The sequence below is a fragment of the Salvelinus alpinus genome, chromosome 32 (genome assembly GCF_045679555.1).
Source record: "Salvelinus alpinus chromosome 32, SLU_Salpinus.1, whole genome shotgun sequence".
NCBI classification, from domain to species: domain Eukaryota; kingdom Metazoa; phylum Chordata; class Actinopteri; order Salmoniformes; family Salmonidae; genus Salvelinus; species Salvelinus alpinus.
In genome coordinates this window covers 6,369,962-6,388,019 of record NC_092117.1, presented here as the reverse complement: position 1 = coordinate 6,388,019, position 18,058 = coordinate 6,369,962, and the positions used below count along the sequence as shown (strand labels likewise).

At 41.4% G+C, this 18,058-nt stretch overlaps 1 protein-coding gene across 1 annotated transcript in view; it reads left to right on the top strand.

Moving 5' to 3' along the window:
- The first annotated feature begins 526 nt into the window (after positions 1-526).
- The window catches only part of LOC139562272 (heparan-alpha-glucosaminide N-acetyltransferase), a 39,494-nt gene continuing 21,962 nt past the window's right edge, over positions 527-18,058 (top strand). Inside the window, exons 1-7 of the mRNA XM_071379831.1 lie at positions 527-807; positions 6,609-6,706; positions 7,008-7,129; positions 8,155-8,273; positions 10,764-10,833; positions 10,946-11,009; positions 12,056-12,138. Coding sequence (XP_071235932.1) covers positions 714-807; positions 6,609-6,706; positions 7,008-7,129; positions 8,155-8,273; positions 10,764-10,833; positions 10,946-11,009; positions 12,056-12,138 — 650 coding nt within the window. The 5' untranslated portion in view covers positions 527-713. The remainder of the gene's footprint in view (positions 808-6,608; positions 6,707-7,007; positions 7,130-8,154; positions 8,274-10,763; positions 10,834-10,945; positions 11,010-12,055; positions 12,139-18,058) is intronic.

Sequence of the window (18,058 nt, the reverse complement as noted above, 5' to 3'; positions counted from 1 at the left end):
TTTAAAGGTCTTACTCGCGTCGACTGTGGAAAGCGTGATCACACAGTCATCCAGAACAGCTGATGCTCTCACGCATGTTTCAGTGTTACTTGCCTCGAAGCGAGCATAGAAGGTATTTAGCTCGTCTAGTAGGCTCGTTTCACCGGGCAGCTCTCGGTTGTGCTTCCCTTTGCAGTCTGTAATAGTTTGCACGCCCTGCCACATCCGACAAGCGTCGGAGCCGGTGTAGTACGATTCGATCTTTGTCCTGTATTGACTACAGTTGCAGTACTGAGGGCTGTTTGAGCTCTTCTTTCCCCCCCCAAAAGAAAATGAGTCTTAGAATGTGGCTCCCTCTCATCTGTGTATCTTTGGGTGTAAGATTGTACAGCAATGGAATCTCAATTTTTTTTAAAGGAACTGACTCAGTATGGAGGCGGTGTCAATATCGACCGGCTACCATACTAACAGCGCACACATTCATGTTCATATTGCATGAGTTTCAAATGTGTGGGTAAAACCTTTGGGTAATGTCCTATGAGTGCCCTCTTCATAATGCATTATAAGCATAACTTTGTATGTGACTGTTTATGCCGTCTTATCCTCTCAATCGGATCCCAAAGAGACTCCAAACGAAATGAGACAACTCTACACGCATAGTGCCCTTTGAACCCTGTTTATGTCTGTAGCTGTCATAAAGATGAGTTGCAGTGGAATTGTTTTTGTCGTAGGAAATGGAGCCTAGAAGAATCCTCACACAGGTCCTGTGTGTGTTCTTTCTTACAACTGGACGAAATGAAGGAAAGCTTGATGCAAAGTCGTGTTCAGGTGAGTGTTTTTAATTCAGGAGTGTTAAAGGTGGTCTTATTTTGCTGTCCAACAGAAAATGTATAGGACTGCAAATGTTATGCATTTATAGAAGTACTGCAAACTCAATCCATGTCACTGAATCACAGTCATAAACAATTCCTATACGAACCGCTGTACATACAGTTGAAGTCGGAGGTTTACATACACTCAGTTTTTTTTTTTTTACAATTCCTGACATTTAATCCCAGTAAATATTCCCTGTTTTAGGTTAGTGAGGATCACCACTTTATTTTAAAAATGTGAAATGTCAGAATAATAGTAGAGAATGATTTATTTCAGCTTTCATTTCTTCCATCACATTCCCAGTGGGTCAGAAGTTTACATGATACACTCAATTAGTATTCGGTAACATTGCCTTTAAATAGTTTAACTTGGATCAAACGTTTCGGGTAGCCTTCCACAAGCTTCGCACAATAAGTTGGGTGAATTTTGGCCCATTCCTCTTGACAGAGCTGGTGTAACGGAGGCAGGTTTGTTGGCCTCCTTGCTCGCACACGCTTTTTCAGTTCTGCCCACAAATTTTCTATTGGATTGAGGTCAGGGCTTTCTGATGGCCACTCCAATACCTTGACTTTGTTGTCCTTAAGCCATTTTGCCACAACTTTGGAAGTATGCTTGGGGTCATTGTCCATTTGGAAGACCCATTTGCGACCAAGCTTGAACTTCCTGACTGATGTCTTGAGATGTTGCTTCAATATATCCACATCATTTTCCTCCCTCATGATGCCATCTACTTTGTGAAGTGCACCAGTCCCTCCTGCAACAAAGCACCCCCACAACATGATCCTGCCACCCCTGTGCTTCACGGTTGGGATGGTGTTCTTCGGCTTGCAAGCATCCCCCTTTTTCCTCCAAACAAAACGATGGTCATTATGGCCAAACAGTTCTATTTTTGTTTCATCAGACCAGTGGACATTTCTTCAAAAAGTACAATCTTTGTCCCCATGTGCAGTTGCAACCTGTAGTCTGGCTTTTTTATGGCGGTTTTGGAGCGGTGGCTTCTTCCTTGCTGAGCGGCCTTTCAGGTTATGTCGATATAGGACTCGTTTTACTGTGGATATAGATACTTTATACCTCCAGCATTTTCCAGTTTCCTCCAGCATCTTCACAAGGTCCTTTGCTGTTGTTCTGGGATTGATTTGCACTTTTCGCACCAAAGTACGTTCATCTCTAGGAGACAGAACGCGTCTCCTTCCTGAGGGGTATGATGGCTGCGTGGTCCCATGGTGTTTATACTTGCATACTATTGTTTGTACAGATGAATGTGGTACCTTCAGGCGTTTGGAAATTGCTCCCAAGGATGAACCAGACTTGTGGAGGTCTACAATTCTTTCCTGAGGTCACGGCTGATTTCTTTTGATTTTCCCATGATGTCAAGCAAAGAGGCACTGAGTTTGAAGGCATGCTTTGAAATACATTCACAGGTACACATCCAATTAATTCAAATTATGTCAATTAGCCTATCAGAAGCTTCTACAGCCATGACATCATTTTCTGGAATTTTCCAAGCTGTTTAAAGGCACAGTCAACTTAGCGTATGTAAACTTTTGACCCACTGGAATTGTCATACAGTGAATTCTAAGTGAAATCTGTCTGGTAACAATTGTTGGAAGAATTACTTGTCATGCACAAAGTAGATGTCCTAACATACTTGCCAAAACTATAATTTGTTAATAAGACATTTGTGGAGTGGTTGAAAATTAGTTTTGACTGCAACCTAAGTGTATGCAAACTTCCGACTTCAACTGTACTGTGGCTTCACTTTGCCAACTGTAAACAAAATGAGTTTCTACGTTTTTACATATTAGATCATTTTTTTCAACGCAGCATCAAATTATCTCAGTTAACTTTTCTATATTTACTGTACCACCCTATCCATGTTTTAAGCAACTTTTTGCCATATCCAAAGTACAATGAAATGTAAACATTTTACAATAAATATAATTTGAAAGAGGATTTGCAAAATATATTTTGTTTTATCAGTTATGACTCATGTCATGAGTGTCATTTAATTTACTGCATGGTCATCTTTGTGATAGGCATGTTATTTACAGTTAGTCTTCCTAACACCAGTCTCTACAATGCCTTCGGAAAGAATTCAGACCCCTTGACTTTTTCCACATTTTGTTACGTTACAACCTTCTTCTAAACCTTCTTCTAAAAACTGGTTTTAGAAAATGTTGCTAATAAAATATAGTTAATTATCACATTTACATAAGTATTCAGACCCTTTAATCAGTACTTTGTTGAAGCACCTTTGGCAGCGATTGCAGCATTGATTCTTCTTGGGTATTACATTTACATTACATTTTAGTCATTTAGCAGACGCTCTTATCCAGAGCGACTTACAGTAGAGTGCATACATTTTTATTACATTTTTACATACTGAGACAAGGATATCCCTACCGGCCAAACCCTCCCTACCGGCCAAACCCTCCCTAACCCGGACGACGCTATGCCAATTGTGCGTCGCCCCACGGATCTCCCGGTTGCGTCCGGCTGCGACAGAGCCTGGGCGCGAACCCAGAGACTCTGGTGGCGCAGCTAGCACTGCGATGCAGTGCCCTAGACCACTGCGCCACCCGGGAGGTGTGACGCTACAAGATGGGCACACCTGTATTTGGGGAATTTCGCCCATTCTTCTCTGCAGATCCTCTCAAGGTCTGTCAGGTTGGATGGGGAGCATTGCTGCACAGCTATTTTCAGGTCTCTCCAGAGATGTTCGATCAGGTTCAAGTCCAGGCTCAAGGACATTCAGAGACTTGTCCCGAAGCCACTCCTGCATTGTCTTGACTGTGTGTTTAGGGTCGTTGTCCTGTTGGAAGGTGAACCTTCACCCCAGTCTGAGGTCCTGAGCGCTCTGCAGCAGGTTTTCATCAAGGATCTTTCTGTACTTTGCTCCATTCATCTTTGCCTCGATCCTGACTGATCTCCCATCACTGCCGCTGGAAAACATTCCCACTGTCACGTCTGCTCCTGCTCCCCCCCTCCAGCGTATGCCATCGCCAGAGTAATAACCACCGGTCCTGGAATTCATCATTACGTACACCTGGCACTCATCATTTCGCGCACCTGTTAATCATTATGATTCACACCTAGACTCCACTACCTTCATCATCTCCTCCCCTTTATATGTCACTCTCCCATGTTCACTCACCAGTTGGTATTGTTATTGTGTATCGGCGTTCTGCCTTGTGTCGTGTTCTTGGTTTTGTTGTTTTATTAAAATGTTTCACCTGCACCTGCTTCCGACTCACCGCCACATCATTACACCCACAGCATGATGCTGCCACCACCATGCTTCACCGTAGGGATGGGGCCAGGTTTCCTCCAGACGTGATGCTTGGCATTCAGGCCAAAGAATTCAGTCTTGGTTTCATCATGGTCTGAGAGTCTTTAGGTGCCATTTGGCAAACTCCAAGCGGGCTGTCATGTGCCTTTTACTGAGGAGTGGCTTCCGTCTGGCTACTCTACCATAAAGGCCTGATTGGTGAAGTGCTGCAGAGATGGTTGTCCTTCTGGAAGATTCTCCCATCTCCACAGAGGAACTCTAGAACTCTATCAGAGTGACCATCAGGTTCTTGGTCACCTCCCTGACCAAGGCCCTTCTCCCCCGATTGCTCAGTTTGGCCGGGCGGCCAGCTCTAGGAAGAGTCTTGGTGGTTCCAAACATCTTCCATTTAAGATTGACACTGTGTTCTTGGGGACTTTCATTGCTGCAGAAATGTTTTGGTACACTTCCCCAGATCTGTGCATCGACACAATCCTGTCTCGGAGCTCTACAGACATTTCCTTCGTCCTCATGGCTTGGTTTTTGCTCTGACATGCACTGTCAACTGTGGGACCTTATATAGACAGGTGTGTGCCTTTCCAAATCATGTCCAATCAATTTAATTTGTGTAAATAAGGTATTTTTGTTTTTTATTTGTAACACATTTGCAAAAACGGCTAAACCTGTTTTCGCTTTTTCATTATGGGGTATTGTGTGTAGATTGCTGAGGATTTTTTTTAATCCATTTTAGAATAAGGCTGTAATGTAGCAAAATGTGTAAAAAGTCAAGGGGTCTGAATACTTTCGAAGGCACTTTATATGCCCCTGATGTGAGTCACAGCTTGCTGTGTAGTCACGTGGGTTGCGTGTCAGCCAGGCTAATTTATAGTGTCTTAAGCAGACCCAGCGCCAGGATAAAGTGACTAAGGGGGGCAGTTGAAATTGGTGAGTGGGCACAATGTTTGGGGGGGAGGGGTACTTGGATTGGAATTACATTGAATTCTGCTTATATCACGCTATACCACAATAAACATAAAGTTTAAATGCTGTGACTCCGAGACCATTGAGTGCTTTTGAAGTGACAGGTTGGCGCGAAATCTGTAGCGCATCTCCACTTCGGCGTATCAACACAATGGACAGCGCCCTACATCCTAAAGCAAGGCCGTTTTGGTAATGAATATAGGCTACAAGATAGACAGGGTAATTCACCTATTGCAAACAGCCTATGTGAATGCAGCCATACACATAGCTGTCTTACCAAAAATAATGCTACCTAAATGCTGAAAGTAGTTGCCTAGTTAATCATGCATGCAAACCAAAATAATGAATAGCAGTTTGGCTTAGAATACCGACACAACTGCGAATGTGAACGAATGAATGCAAACAGATCAAAACAGTGGTACCAAGTAGGCCTAGTAAACTAAATATCTCATCGAAAAAGCCATGACAGTCTATATTTAGGTTACATTAACCGTAAACAAACACGGAAAATGGAGATCCAAATAACCAAAACATAGCCTACTACAGTGAGATGCAGCCATGCTTCCTGAGAAATCGATCATTCCATTCCAAAATATTCTTGTAACACCCCCTTCAAATGCCAGTTGGATTAGATGAGCTTTCCTCGGTTGTAGCATGTTTCTTCTGTGCTGACTGAACACATTTGTCAAAGTGGAAAATGAGTTCTCGCATGTAGCTGTGGACACCCCTCTAAAGTCAGTCCATGTGTCAGTAAGCACGGTCGGCATAGCGGAGAGAGGCCCAGAGAATCGGTGCAGGATATCTAGCCGGGTCCATTTGTCCTCATTGGAGCCGGCGATTTCAGTCCGCAAAAACTGGCGAGCGACACTAAACTCAGCTTCCACCGAATCTGTTTTGTTTCGATCCAGCAGTGGTTTCACATTTTTCACATCTTAGAAAGTCATGTCTCACTGGGTCAAGGTCACACAGGGCTTCCACCAGTTGACTGTTGCATTCGCTGAATCGTTCAGACATTTTTTCTTTCTTCGTTCAGCTAGCTAAGAACCTACCCAAAACTCTGTAGTGGTGAGGAGTGAGGCAGAGTTGAGTGAAGCAGCATCAATGGCAAACTTGACCTCACCCTTATAAATCATAATATCACAGGCGTAGGCGTGTTAGCCTACCACAGATGAGAAGTGTTTTTTTCCCTCTTTGTATGGAAACCCAAAGGAGTCATACCTAACCACCCCAGTGACCTTCCATAGCCCCCCTACACACACCGACGCGCTCTGTCCATTATGCTGACACAGCGAAGCTGGCATACAGATTTTGCGCCAACCTGTCATTCAATCATTTGACCTTTTTTTGCTATTTTTATATAGGGACATAACTCAAACGGAAGGGGCATGTTTTGCCCACTCTGGGCCCAGTCTTAAAAAGCCTGTTTTATCTATAAGATTCAGATCAAGCCTTTTAATGTCATTGTAAAATTACAGTATCAATATTGTTATGAATCCATTGTATTTAGGACGGCCTGCATTGAAATTAGACCAGGCATGTCTTACGTTCCATAACCAGCTACCAACCGGAGTTGATGTCCTCTACACATCTGATTACTGCTACAAGGTACAGTGTCTATTACTGCTACAAGGTTGAAAAGGGTAAAAAAAAGGTCAACGAGAGATTCAGAGAGGCAATACGATATTTAGGTAAAAAGACAGTTGCGTATTTTAGCTCCATTCACAGGTGCAACAATGCTAGGTATATCTGGTCCAGGGTGCACATTACATGACATAGCATATCATGCTTCCATAGTTGTATGAAACAAAGAAAGTTATACGGTGTGTTCGACGGCAACATCATAACCAAACGTCACAGACCTGTGCCGCCTTAGAATCTGCTTAGGCTGTTTTCTCCCCCATTGCAGTGTCTGTACCAGCCCCTGGTCAGTGTTCTAAATGGTCCCCAGAATGCATCTGTCGTGGTCAGCACCGTCCTCACTCTGACACTGCGGTTACAACCAATGGGCAGGAACACAACTCTCTGCAGGTAACGTATTTATAGATATTGAACACATAATTAGGCATACGACTGACCTGGCATCTACTTAGGCAATACATAACAATTGCCATAGATAGTGTTGCCATCAATGAGCAACATACATGAATGAAGCATGATATTTGTAGGTTGCAGGTCTGTAATGTTCCCAGGTCTTGACACAGAGCAGAATATACTGCATTGGCATTCCAATGATTGCATTGGAAATCCATTCGATTATTTACCGGGGGTGGGAATGTAATCCTGACTTGCTTTCTGAGCCTGACATATGCTCCTGCCGAAACTACCTCGCCGAGTATTGATCAGAGGCCTTTTTTGGGGTTAACAGGAGCTGACACTCCAATAAAATAGGAAAGAGCCATTAAGCCCGCAAAGAAACATGTCTGGTGGAAACCTCAGAAGAGACGTTCTACAAGAAGAGGCGGTGGCCATATTTATAAACAATCAGACCTTTACAAGAGGTCAGGGCAGAGCATTCCATTTGGGGCTCACCCTTTAACTTGCTCCAAGGGATCTAGTTTCACACAACAAGGCAGTGGCAGGTTTCTCTTCCCCTCTTCAGCTGAGGTCTAGTCTTGGGCTTCCTATAGATCAATGCTGAGGTCCCTAACCAGACTGAGCCACTATCGATTTCCTTTATCCCTTAAAAAAAAAACACTCCAAGTGATAGCTAGTATGTCATCCCCAAGATATATCAATAAGAGCTTGTAATGCACATTTTTGGGTGTTGAAACCGGAGATGTATAGGATACAGCTGAAGGCTGCCCTACTGGCTTATAGACACTAGGTGTCCTCACAAGCTACATTTATTTCTGTGGAGAAACCTCAGAGGGCATAGCGTGGAAAGGACCATTTACCGCTAAGGTCAAAGGGAAATTCATACTCAAGTGTACTGTAGCAATGTCCAGTGAATGTATGATACAGCAGACTAAAAGGACAATCAAATGCATGCATTTTTGGTGATGAATGTAATGATGAGTGTCTTCCCCTTATTGAGTGCATTGTTGTTGATACAGTTGGAGTCAGTTGTATGAAGAAGCTGGCCATTACTCTGTCTGGATCCAAGAGTCAGAATCTCCCGTCAATGTCATTTGCTATCAGACTGTGGATGTCAGTCCAAATAACATCTATTTCCGTGAGTTAACAAAAACAACATCCTGTCATTTTGAAAACAAAACATTTAGAACAGCACCATTTTTTTATACTAGATACTCATACTTTACCAAAACATTATTTTATTTTATTTTTGACAGAAAATGTTGCAAATTTTTAAAATTTATTTTACAGATAAGATTATTTAAGATATGGACCGTTTGCATTTTTATATACTTTTTGTGGCATCACAATTATCGAGTACAGTGGATGACATGCAAAATGACAATACCATTTCAAGTAGAAAGTACTAATGTACTTGACTCCTTCTAGGAGTAAGGCTAAGCCTGTGACTGGATCCTCACAGTTCCTAATTGAGACAGCAAAGAAGAGACATCAGCTGTGTTGTACACTTCTGTTGAGAAGTAAACCTCTTTCCTCTCATGGGACAAGATGCGTATCGATTAGATAAGACGGACGTTCTTGAAAACTGATAAAATAAAAGCTTTTCTGTTTGTTTTGGTCGGTGCTCTGTGCAGGAAAGAGATTCTGGGTAATACATTAGGGAGCGTGAAGGGATTAAGCCGTAATGGGATTTTGAAAGCTTCTCTCTCTATAATGTACACTCCACTTAACAATACTGGAGATTGTGTTGTAGATCAGACTGTTAAGACCAAGTAGCCATTATCTGGCAGATATGTGACTAGTGTGACTGCATCCCCCACATTATGATCAGTTTCCATTTACTTCACTGTCCAGTGATTATAGTCATGCCCCATAGGGCTCTCTCAACTTTAACTAACGGGCTGGTCATCAGCAGAAGCTAAAGGCTAAAGGGAGCAGGTTAGAGTTGGCCTTTTGCAATTTAAAAAGTTCACGTTATACTGAGTTGTGACTTGCATCTGGGCCTTGTGAGGTAAATTTATGTTTAAAATACAGTATACAGTATGTGATAGAGAATGTGTTGCGGTCCTGTAACTCTACGTGTATGTCAATTGTCTCATGAGCTATAACACCATGAATATTACAGTGGACATGCAAGTCCACTCTCTAATGTTGTTAGTACTGTATTGCACACACAGTACCCCAGACCACAAGTCACCTGCATGGTTAATCTAAGCCATATTGCTTCCTGAGTGGTTTGTGGTATAGTGACCATTAATAAACATTCATCTAACTAATATACATGCCTCAAGGTCATTTTAGGATCTAATTTCCATGTCCATTGCCGTTTCAGTGTTGAGTTTAAATGAAACTTATCCTGGATCTGTAAGTTGTTTAGCTGACAATGAAGATGACTCTACTGTACATATGTAAAGCGATTTGATTATTTTAACCAGGACATGATTTCCTTTCATATCACATTTCTATGTTGAGGATAAGGACTTTACCCTCTCCATGTTTTGAGAGTCACGAAGGTCTTTTTCAGGAGGGATCCCGTGCGTAGTCTTTGTTCAGAGCGGATGTCATAGTGTGTATTCAACCCAGGATTAAACGGGCTCTGTGTTTGTTTTTCCACTCTACGACAAACAGGGAGCACTGCATTTCCTGTCCCCTCTGCTTTGAGTCCTCTAATTACATAGCTGTTTTCATATTCTATAGGTCAATGACACTTGTTTGGCCAATTTATATATTTGTATATTATATGGCTATTATCTTTCAATTTGGCACATTAACCTATCCAAGAAGGCAATATCACTATTCTTTCCGTGGCCCGGCCCCTGACATACACTGAGTGTACAGAACATTAAGGACACCTGCTTTTTCCATGACACAGACTGACCAGGTGAATCCAGGTGAAAGCTAGGATCCCCTATTGATGTCACTTTTGACATCCACTTCAATCAGCGTAGATGAAGGGGAGGAGACAGGTTAAAGAAGGATTGTTAAGCCTTGAGACAACTGAGGCATGGATTGTGTTAGTGTGCCATTCAGAGGATGAATGGACAAGACAAAAGATTGAAGTGGCTTTGAACGGGTTATGGTAGTAGGTGTCAGGCACACTGAGGGGGGTTGTACTCTACTGTCCCTTAGATTACATAGATTGACTGCTCTGTGATGGATTGGTCTAGAATTTCATATTGGGCTGTGTTTGTCCCTTGAGGGATCCCCTGGTCACCTGGTTGGGTGACAGTAAGCCACTGGGGAGCTTAGAGACTGACAATGGGGAGAAAATCGTTTGAGCTGGCCTGGAAGTGGTAGTTAGCCCTCGTATCCCTAGTCAGATCCTGTTTTGATAGAGGGGTATATAACTCTCCTGACATGGACATCCAGACTGGGCAGTGATGTAACACAGGAAGTTGTAGTCTGGTTTCTCTCTTCAGTTCAGTCAGAAAGGATTTGGGTCATTTAAACTCTATTCAGTTATGAACTCATTATTTGTATAGTTTTATTTACTAGGATTATAAAAAATATAAAAAAGTTTTATATATTTTTTTATATATATCCCAAATTTGCAAGGGAGATCCATTCCCCCGCTTCCTATTCGCAAGTGCCCTCCACTGACTCATCCACTTTTGATCTTGTTGTGCAGCTCTGTTGGTGGCAGCTCTTCTCCTGGCACTTATTGGTCTCCTATGTGTCGTTGCTCCCTACCTGTACAGGTACTGTATTTTAAAATAATTTTACAGTGAACTTTCTAAAAGCTGTATGCTTTGATCTGAAGCCAAACGGACGCGCTGTTGACAGTTGAAGCTCCTTGTTCTCCGTTTACAGGAGGCGTTGTACGGCCAAGCTTATCAAGACCATTTGTCGCGAAGGACCGCAACATGCAATGGATGTAAGTATAGTACTCATGTTCACTTATCACAACGCAAATCTCACATCAGGATTATGTTTCTCTATGCAATACATTATGTTTCTACATCCAAAACATCACTTATCTTATAGAATTCATTGTCCTCTGGAATCTAAACTCGACTTCAGCTTTGATCTACTGAATGCATTGCAATGTTTTTCGTGCACTTTTTCCTATTAAGTTTAAGAGGCATTTGAAATGAATGAAAGCCTCCAGACTCCGGTCACTAAGCCATTTGTGAGATACTAATATGATAATTGATACAAATGTTAGCAGAGTCAGCAGACCTACATTAGTGATAGATCAAGCATTGTATCTATCATCTTGTCTTGGTCCATGACGTGACAGCCTGACGGGCTCCTGCGTATTTCTGGAGAGCATGAATAGGTCCTCTCATCTTCTCGAGGAAGACGCCTTCATCTCCCATATGCTCCCATGATGGCAGTCAGATCCATCATACAGAATTAGTGCTAGTGTCTTCCTGTTCTGGCCCTCCAAACTGCTGCATGGAGGCCAACAGGCCAGGGTATTCAAACTGGGAGGGCAGCAGGCCAGAGTAATCCAAGCCCGCTCTTTAAAAAACAAGGACGTAGCGGCCAACTACTACTCAGCAAGGCTAGAAAGGAGGATAGAGACATACACGTCCAACTGGATCAATCTGACTCATTTCTCCACTCTGTAACTGCAAATTCAAGTTTTCTTTGGGTTTGTTACACACGAGCGGAGGCGATAATATCGAGTAAGCATGATTTGACTATGGATTTCCACCAAACAAAATCGCGTTTTTTGCCAACAGTGAACATTACATACTGTACTGTTTACATTATTCAAGGGAATTTATTTATTCAGGTGTAACTTATGTAGTGTGCAACAAGTATGTAAGTCATAACTGCTTGTACTGTACTCACTAGCTTATGACATGGTTATAACAGGTTATTACACTGGCTTGTACTTTGGTATAAGGCCTAAGTCATGTAAAGTAGCACACCCAAAAATGAACGTTTGTTTACTGAAATGCTTTTGTTCAGGATGATACCCAAGGTTGTGGGGATGAGGTTAACAGTACCCAACCAAAACCAACACGACTGCGCTCATTGGACACTTTCCGAGGGTATGTACATGGAATTGATTGTTCATCTCTCTATCGCCACGTATGGCTTGTTTACATGCTAATTGATTTCAGGCTAATCCTAGGCATGCTATACAGAACACAAAAGGATGTATTGTGTAACAACATATTATACGGGTCACTGTCTGGTTACATGGTCACTTGAGCCTTTGTTTTCAGGCAATCGCTTTGGGCACGATTTGTAATATCTTGTTGTCTATCTATGGTTGAGAACAGCGTATTTCTGTTGGACAGGAGTGGTGTGATTTAATCTTGGATCCCTATTCTACTTAATAGTGGCCTCGGGGCAAACACAAAGCACGCCTCTCTGGAAACAGGAAGCTGGTGTGGGTTTGACCTCCCCTTCGCCAAATAATTGATGCAATAATACCATCAACATATCAGCACATATCCACCGAGCCATAGATCTACAGCTGGGATAGAAAGGAAAGAGCTTCCCAGAGCCAGGTTTTTTTTAGTATCATGCAGACTTCTCCATATCTGCTCACTTCATCTGATGATTTTGTAAATGTTGAAATCTCATTCACTGTGTCTGCTCAAGCGGACCTAATGTTATTTTGGTCCGATTTGTATATCTTCAAATCAACATATCAAGCCTTCGTCAACCGGGAAAATGAAACTGCTCATCATCACGTTGTTTCAAAATGCTTTTAGTTACCAGGAAATTACCATGATGTAGATACTAATGATGGGGGAAGAAAATCAATACAGTTACAAATAAATATATTTGTTGGGGGGGGAATGATATGATATATCGATATTTGAATCCAAGTATCGATTTGTAAAAATCCCAACGCTACTGTAGAAATCCTAACGCTACTGTACTGTAGGTAGCGTTAGCTAGCACCAGTCGGCTGTACCTGCGCCAAGACGCCTGTATTTTTCATCCTATAGCTTGTTCTACGTCTTCTTTTGAAATGGTGAGCGAGCATTATTTCAGCACTTCTATTCCCCTGACTGATCGGAACTCGTTTTCTCGTGGCTCTCTCTTGTCCCTCTGCAGCAGACATATAGTGAGCAATATGTTTGGAACATCAAATCACAATTCAAATGCACGATTCAAATCACAATACATGCAAAATTCTTGAGAATCGCAATACATACTGTATCAGCACCTAAGTATCGTGATAATGTCGTATCGTGAAGTCCCTGGCAATTCCCAGCCCCGGTAGATACATTACCGTATAATAAATTGTGGTAATAAATCACATTTTCACATGCTCTAGAGAATACAAGTGTTCTTACTACTGTTCCCTGACACTAACCCGTAACTTTACTCTGGGCTTTTCACACATAATCAACGACAGACCTATCTCATCAGAAACATATCAGAATGTTGAAATGTAGGCGAACATATGTCACTGTAATGACATATTACTGTAGTTATGGCTCTTACTAGAAGACAGAAGGACTCTGGTGCTAGTGTGGATGGGGGACGTACAACATGGGTTGATTCATAACAAACTTCATAATGCATTTATTCAATATCATTCATCAGGAGTTTTCAAAATAAAAGTCCCCTTTTCGTTACAGAACGAAAAGTTATCAGTAACACTGAAATAGATCTTCATGTATCCATTGTACAACTGACATTTTTAGTTCCACAGCCACAGTACCCAACCCAATCCATGTGTTGTTCTAATGGCACTTGTTTCTGTCTGTTATTGGCAGAAAACGTAATGTAGGCCTAACATGAAGGTTACGAATGGTGCTCCAGACCAGAAGGCGCTGTAGGCCAGGTACTCCGTTCACTTCAGATCCAAATTGTCCCAGAAATCGTCACAAAAAAAGTTCATAATTCAATATGATAATATTGATCCTTCCAATGGCTGTTTACCCAGTGGCATCTTGCCGCATTGAAAGATCTCAAGAGAGGATGCAAAACACTCAATGCACACTGTCACTGATCACCAACCCTATGCTGCACCCAGCCTGTTACGCGAATAGTGTGACAGAGGGTTGGGTACTGTGGCAGTATCACATTTCCATTGTACAATGCTGAAATTAAATAAAGATTTATTTCAAGATACTTTTATTTTTGAAAACTTGTTGTGAATAATGTTGAATAAATGTGCTAAAACGTTTTATGACTGGTACCGCAACACTCATAAAGGTGTTACGACTGGTTTCATAAAGATGTTACGAATGCCTTGTATGAATGTATATTCTCTTCAAGTAAAGTTAACGGATTTTATCATATGTAATACAAAGTTACATTGGCCTGAGAAGATATACCGCTGAAACAATCTGTAACGTGTCGATGTTCTCATATTGGTTCCTGTATCAATTGAATGTCCTGTACCTCGAGACGTGCTTTATCAAAGCACAACTCGGGGCTCAAGATTAACGTTCCAATGCACCTTAGCTGGATGAGTTATGATCCAGATGCCAGTAAGTAACAACTTTTCACTGAGGAAAAGAGGCATCAGTCATCTGCCATGAAGGCTGGTACATTTTTGAAGCCAAAGGGGTTTCTTCTCCTCTGAAAGACTTTTCAGCTCATTCCTCAGACTCCACTACCATGAGTTATAGAGAACAGCTCTGTCAGCTCAGCTTTGTTTGCGTTTACATTTTTCTAAAAGGATCTTGATTTTAGTCTTGTGGCACTTCTAAAAGCCTTCAGCCGTTTCACTTATTTTGAAGATTACGCTAAAGATTAGTTGTAATAAATTGAAGATGCAACAACAATTACATTAAAACAGGAATGTGTAATTTACAAATGGAACCAGGGGGCTGGGCCAATAACACGTCTCATTACAATATGACAAAATAGCGACATTTAACCTTCGTCACCTAAACTCACGTCATATAGCATGGTTAGGGTACCATGTTAACATTCTGGCATTCATATAATGAATAACAAAGATAGTTACAGTGCGTTCGGAAAGTATTCGGTCTCCTTGACTTTTTCCACATTTTGTTACGTTTGAGAGTTATTCTAAAATGTATTAAATACATGGTTTTCCTCATCAAGCTACACACAATACCCCATAATGACAAAGCAAAAACGGGTTTTTAGAAATGTTTGCAAATTTATAAAAAATGTAAAACTGAAATATCTTATTTGCATAAGTTTTCAGACCCTTTGCTATGAGACTCGAAATTGAGCACAGGTGCATCCTGTTTCCATTGATCGTCCTTGAGATGTTTCTACAACTTGATTGGAGTCCGCCTGTGGTAAATTCAATTGATTGGACATGATTTGGAAAGGCACACACCTGTCTTTCTAAGGTCCCACAGTTGACAGTGCATGTCAGACCAAAAACCAAGCCATGAGTTCGAATGAATTTTCCGTAGAGCTACGAGACAGTATTGTGTCGAAGCACAGATCTGGGGAAGGGTACCAAAACATTTCTGCAGCATTGAAGGTCCCCAAGAACACAGTGGCCTCCATCATTCTTAAATGGAAGAAGATTGGAACCACCAAGACTCTTCCTAGAGCTGGCTGCCTGGCCAAATTATGCAATCGGGGGAGAAGGGCCTTGTTCAGGGAGGTGACCAAGAACCCGATGGTCACTCTTACAGAGCTTCAGAGTTTCTCTGTGGAGATGGGAGAACCTTCCAGAAGGACAACCATCTCTGCAGCACTCCACCAATCAGACCTTTATGGTAGAGTGGCCAGACGGAAGCCACTCCTCAGTAAAAAGCACATGACAGCCCGCTTGGAGTTTGCCATAAGGCACCTAAAGGACTTTCAGCCCATGAAAAACAAGATTCTCTGGACTGATGAAACCAAGATTGAACTCTTTGTCCTGAATGCCAAGCGTCACGTCTGGAGGAAGTTTTTCAGGGACTGGGAGACTAGTCAGGATCGAGGGAAAGATGAACGGAGTAAAGTATCCTTGATGATAACCTTGAACTATTCATATTAGGTGCTGCAGAGCACTCAGGACCTCATACTGGGGTGAAGGTTCACCTTCCAAAAGGACAACGACCCTAAGCACACAGCCAAGACAACGCATGAGTGTTTTTGATTTTTTTTATGTATACTAACCTGTTTTCGCTTTGTCATTGTGGGGTATTGTGTGTAGATTGATGAGGGAATTAAAAATAAAAATATTTTTTTTTTAGAATAAGGCTGTAACGTAACAGAATGTGGAACAAGTCAAGCGGTCTGAATACTTTCTGGATGCACTGTATGTGCACCAATGTTATGAATAGACTTGATCGATAGGTGGATGTTTATTGAGAGGACAGTATACTTTTCATTCTGTGCTTTGATATTTGGCCACTGAAATAAGCAGCATGACATTTCCTCTCAAGTACTAGACATTTGTTATGACTAGATTGGGTTTCCATGTACTTGATGTGGCTAGCGATAATGTAAGTAACTCAATACTCAATAGTGATTGAGTGTAGCCATCCATTTGCTTGTAGGCTAAAGAGGCGGTGTATAGAACTTAAAGCCTAATTGCTGATGCATGTAAAGAGATCAAAACCCCCAAAATGTGATGGTATTATCGTCCAAGCGCATCCACAGTGGATATAATAAGTCTTAACCCCCTTTGATTTTGTTCCACGTTTGGTTGCATTACAAAGTGGGATTGAAAAATATTTTGTTGTCTTTTTTTGTCATTGATCTACACAAAATACTCCATAATGTCTGTGAAAAGAAAATTATACAAAGGTTTACAAATGAATACAAATTAAATAGCTAAAATATAGTCATTGCATTCACCCGATTTGTTTAGTCAAGTCTAAATTAGTGCAGGAGTAAAATGTGGCTTAACAAATCACATAATAAGTTACATGGACTCACTCTGTGTGAAATAATCAGGGTTCCTCTGTCTCCCATACAAACAACATTTGTAAGGTCCCTCAGTCAAGTATTGAATTTCAAGTACTGATTCAACTACAAAGACCAAGGAGCTTTTCAAAAGCCTCATAAAGAAGGGGATTGATTGGTAGATGGCTAACAACAACAAATCAGACAGTGAATATCTCTTTAAGCGTGGTCAATTAATAATTATGCTGTGGATGACCACCCTGACACATCAAAGATACAGTTGTCCTTCTGAACTGAGCTGCAGGACAGGAAAGAAACTGCTGTAATCAGCTGTAATCACCGCAAAATGTGTTTCTAACATGTATTGATTCAGGGGGTGAATACTTTTTCATTAATCGTAAAATCTTTTTTCGAATTTTTCGAGTTGTAGTATTTTGTGTAGGTTGTTGACAAAAAATGTCAATTAAATCCATTTTAATCCCACGTTGTAATACTTGTATTTTTTTTATCCAATGATAACCACTGTATTAGTCATGACGTTGTGTCTGTGTTTTGTATAGAAGCTAGGTGGGGTTTTGTTGTCATTCACCTGTATCTGGCTGGTGTTCGTCAAACTGTTTATCACAGAATCGTTATTACTATGCTGAGGAGCTTTACCTATTCCATTTGCTGATAAAGTGGTAAAAATGACAACAATCAAGTCTATTCATATTAGGTGCTTTAACCTGACAATCATTGGAATTTGAACTAAATGAGTGAAGTGCTCATGTTTTGTATTGTAAAGTACCTTAATAATCACAATCTTTTGCCCTCTGTCACAAGCCAATTTCATAAGGCATTTGGAAGGATTAGGAATTGGTAATTTAATTTGACTAAAATGGTTCTCTCAAAGATGTAGGCCAGAGAGTCAGACACCAAATGCTTTTAATTTATAAGATTGGCAATAAGTCGTTATATTGCAGCAATTTACACAGGCCTCATCGGGAAAATGACTTAACCTTTGTCTCTGTCGCTATGACAACTAATGGACATACTCGTTACAATCGGAATGAGGATGCATGTGACGTGTGTTTCTGTGCATGTGCGCATGCGTGCATGTGTGTGCATACGAGCATGAATGTATGTGTGCGTGTGTGCTACAGAGGTCGCTTGGCTTTAATATCACTTTTGAGATGA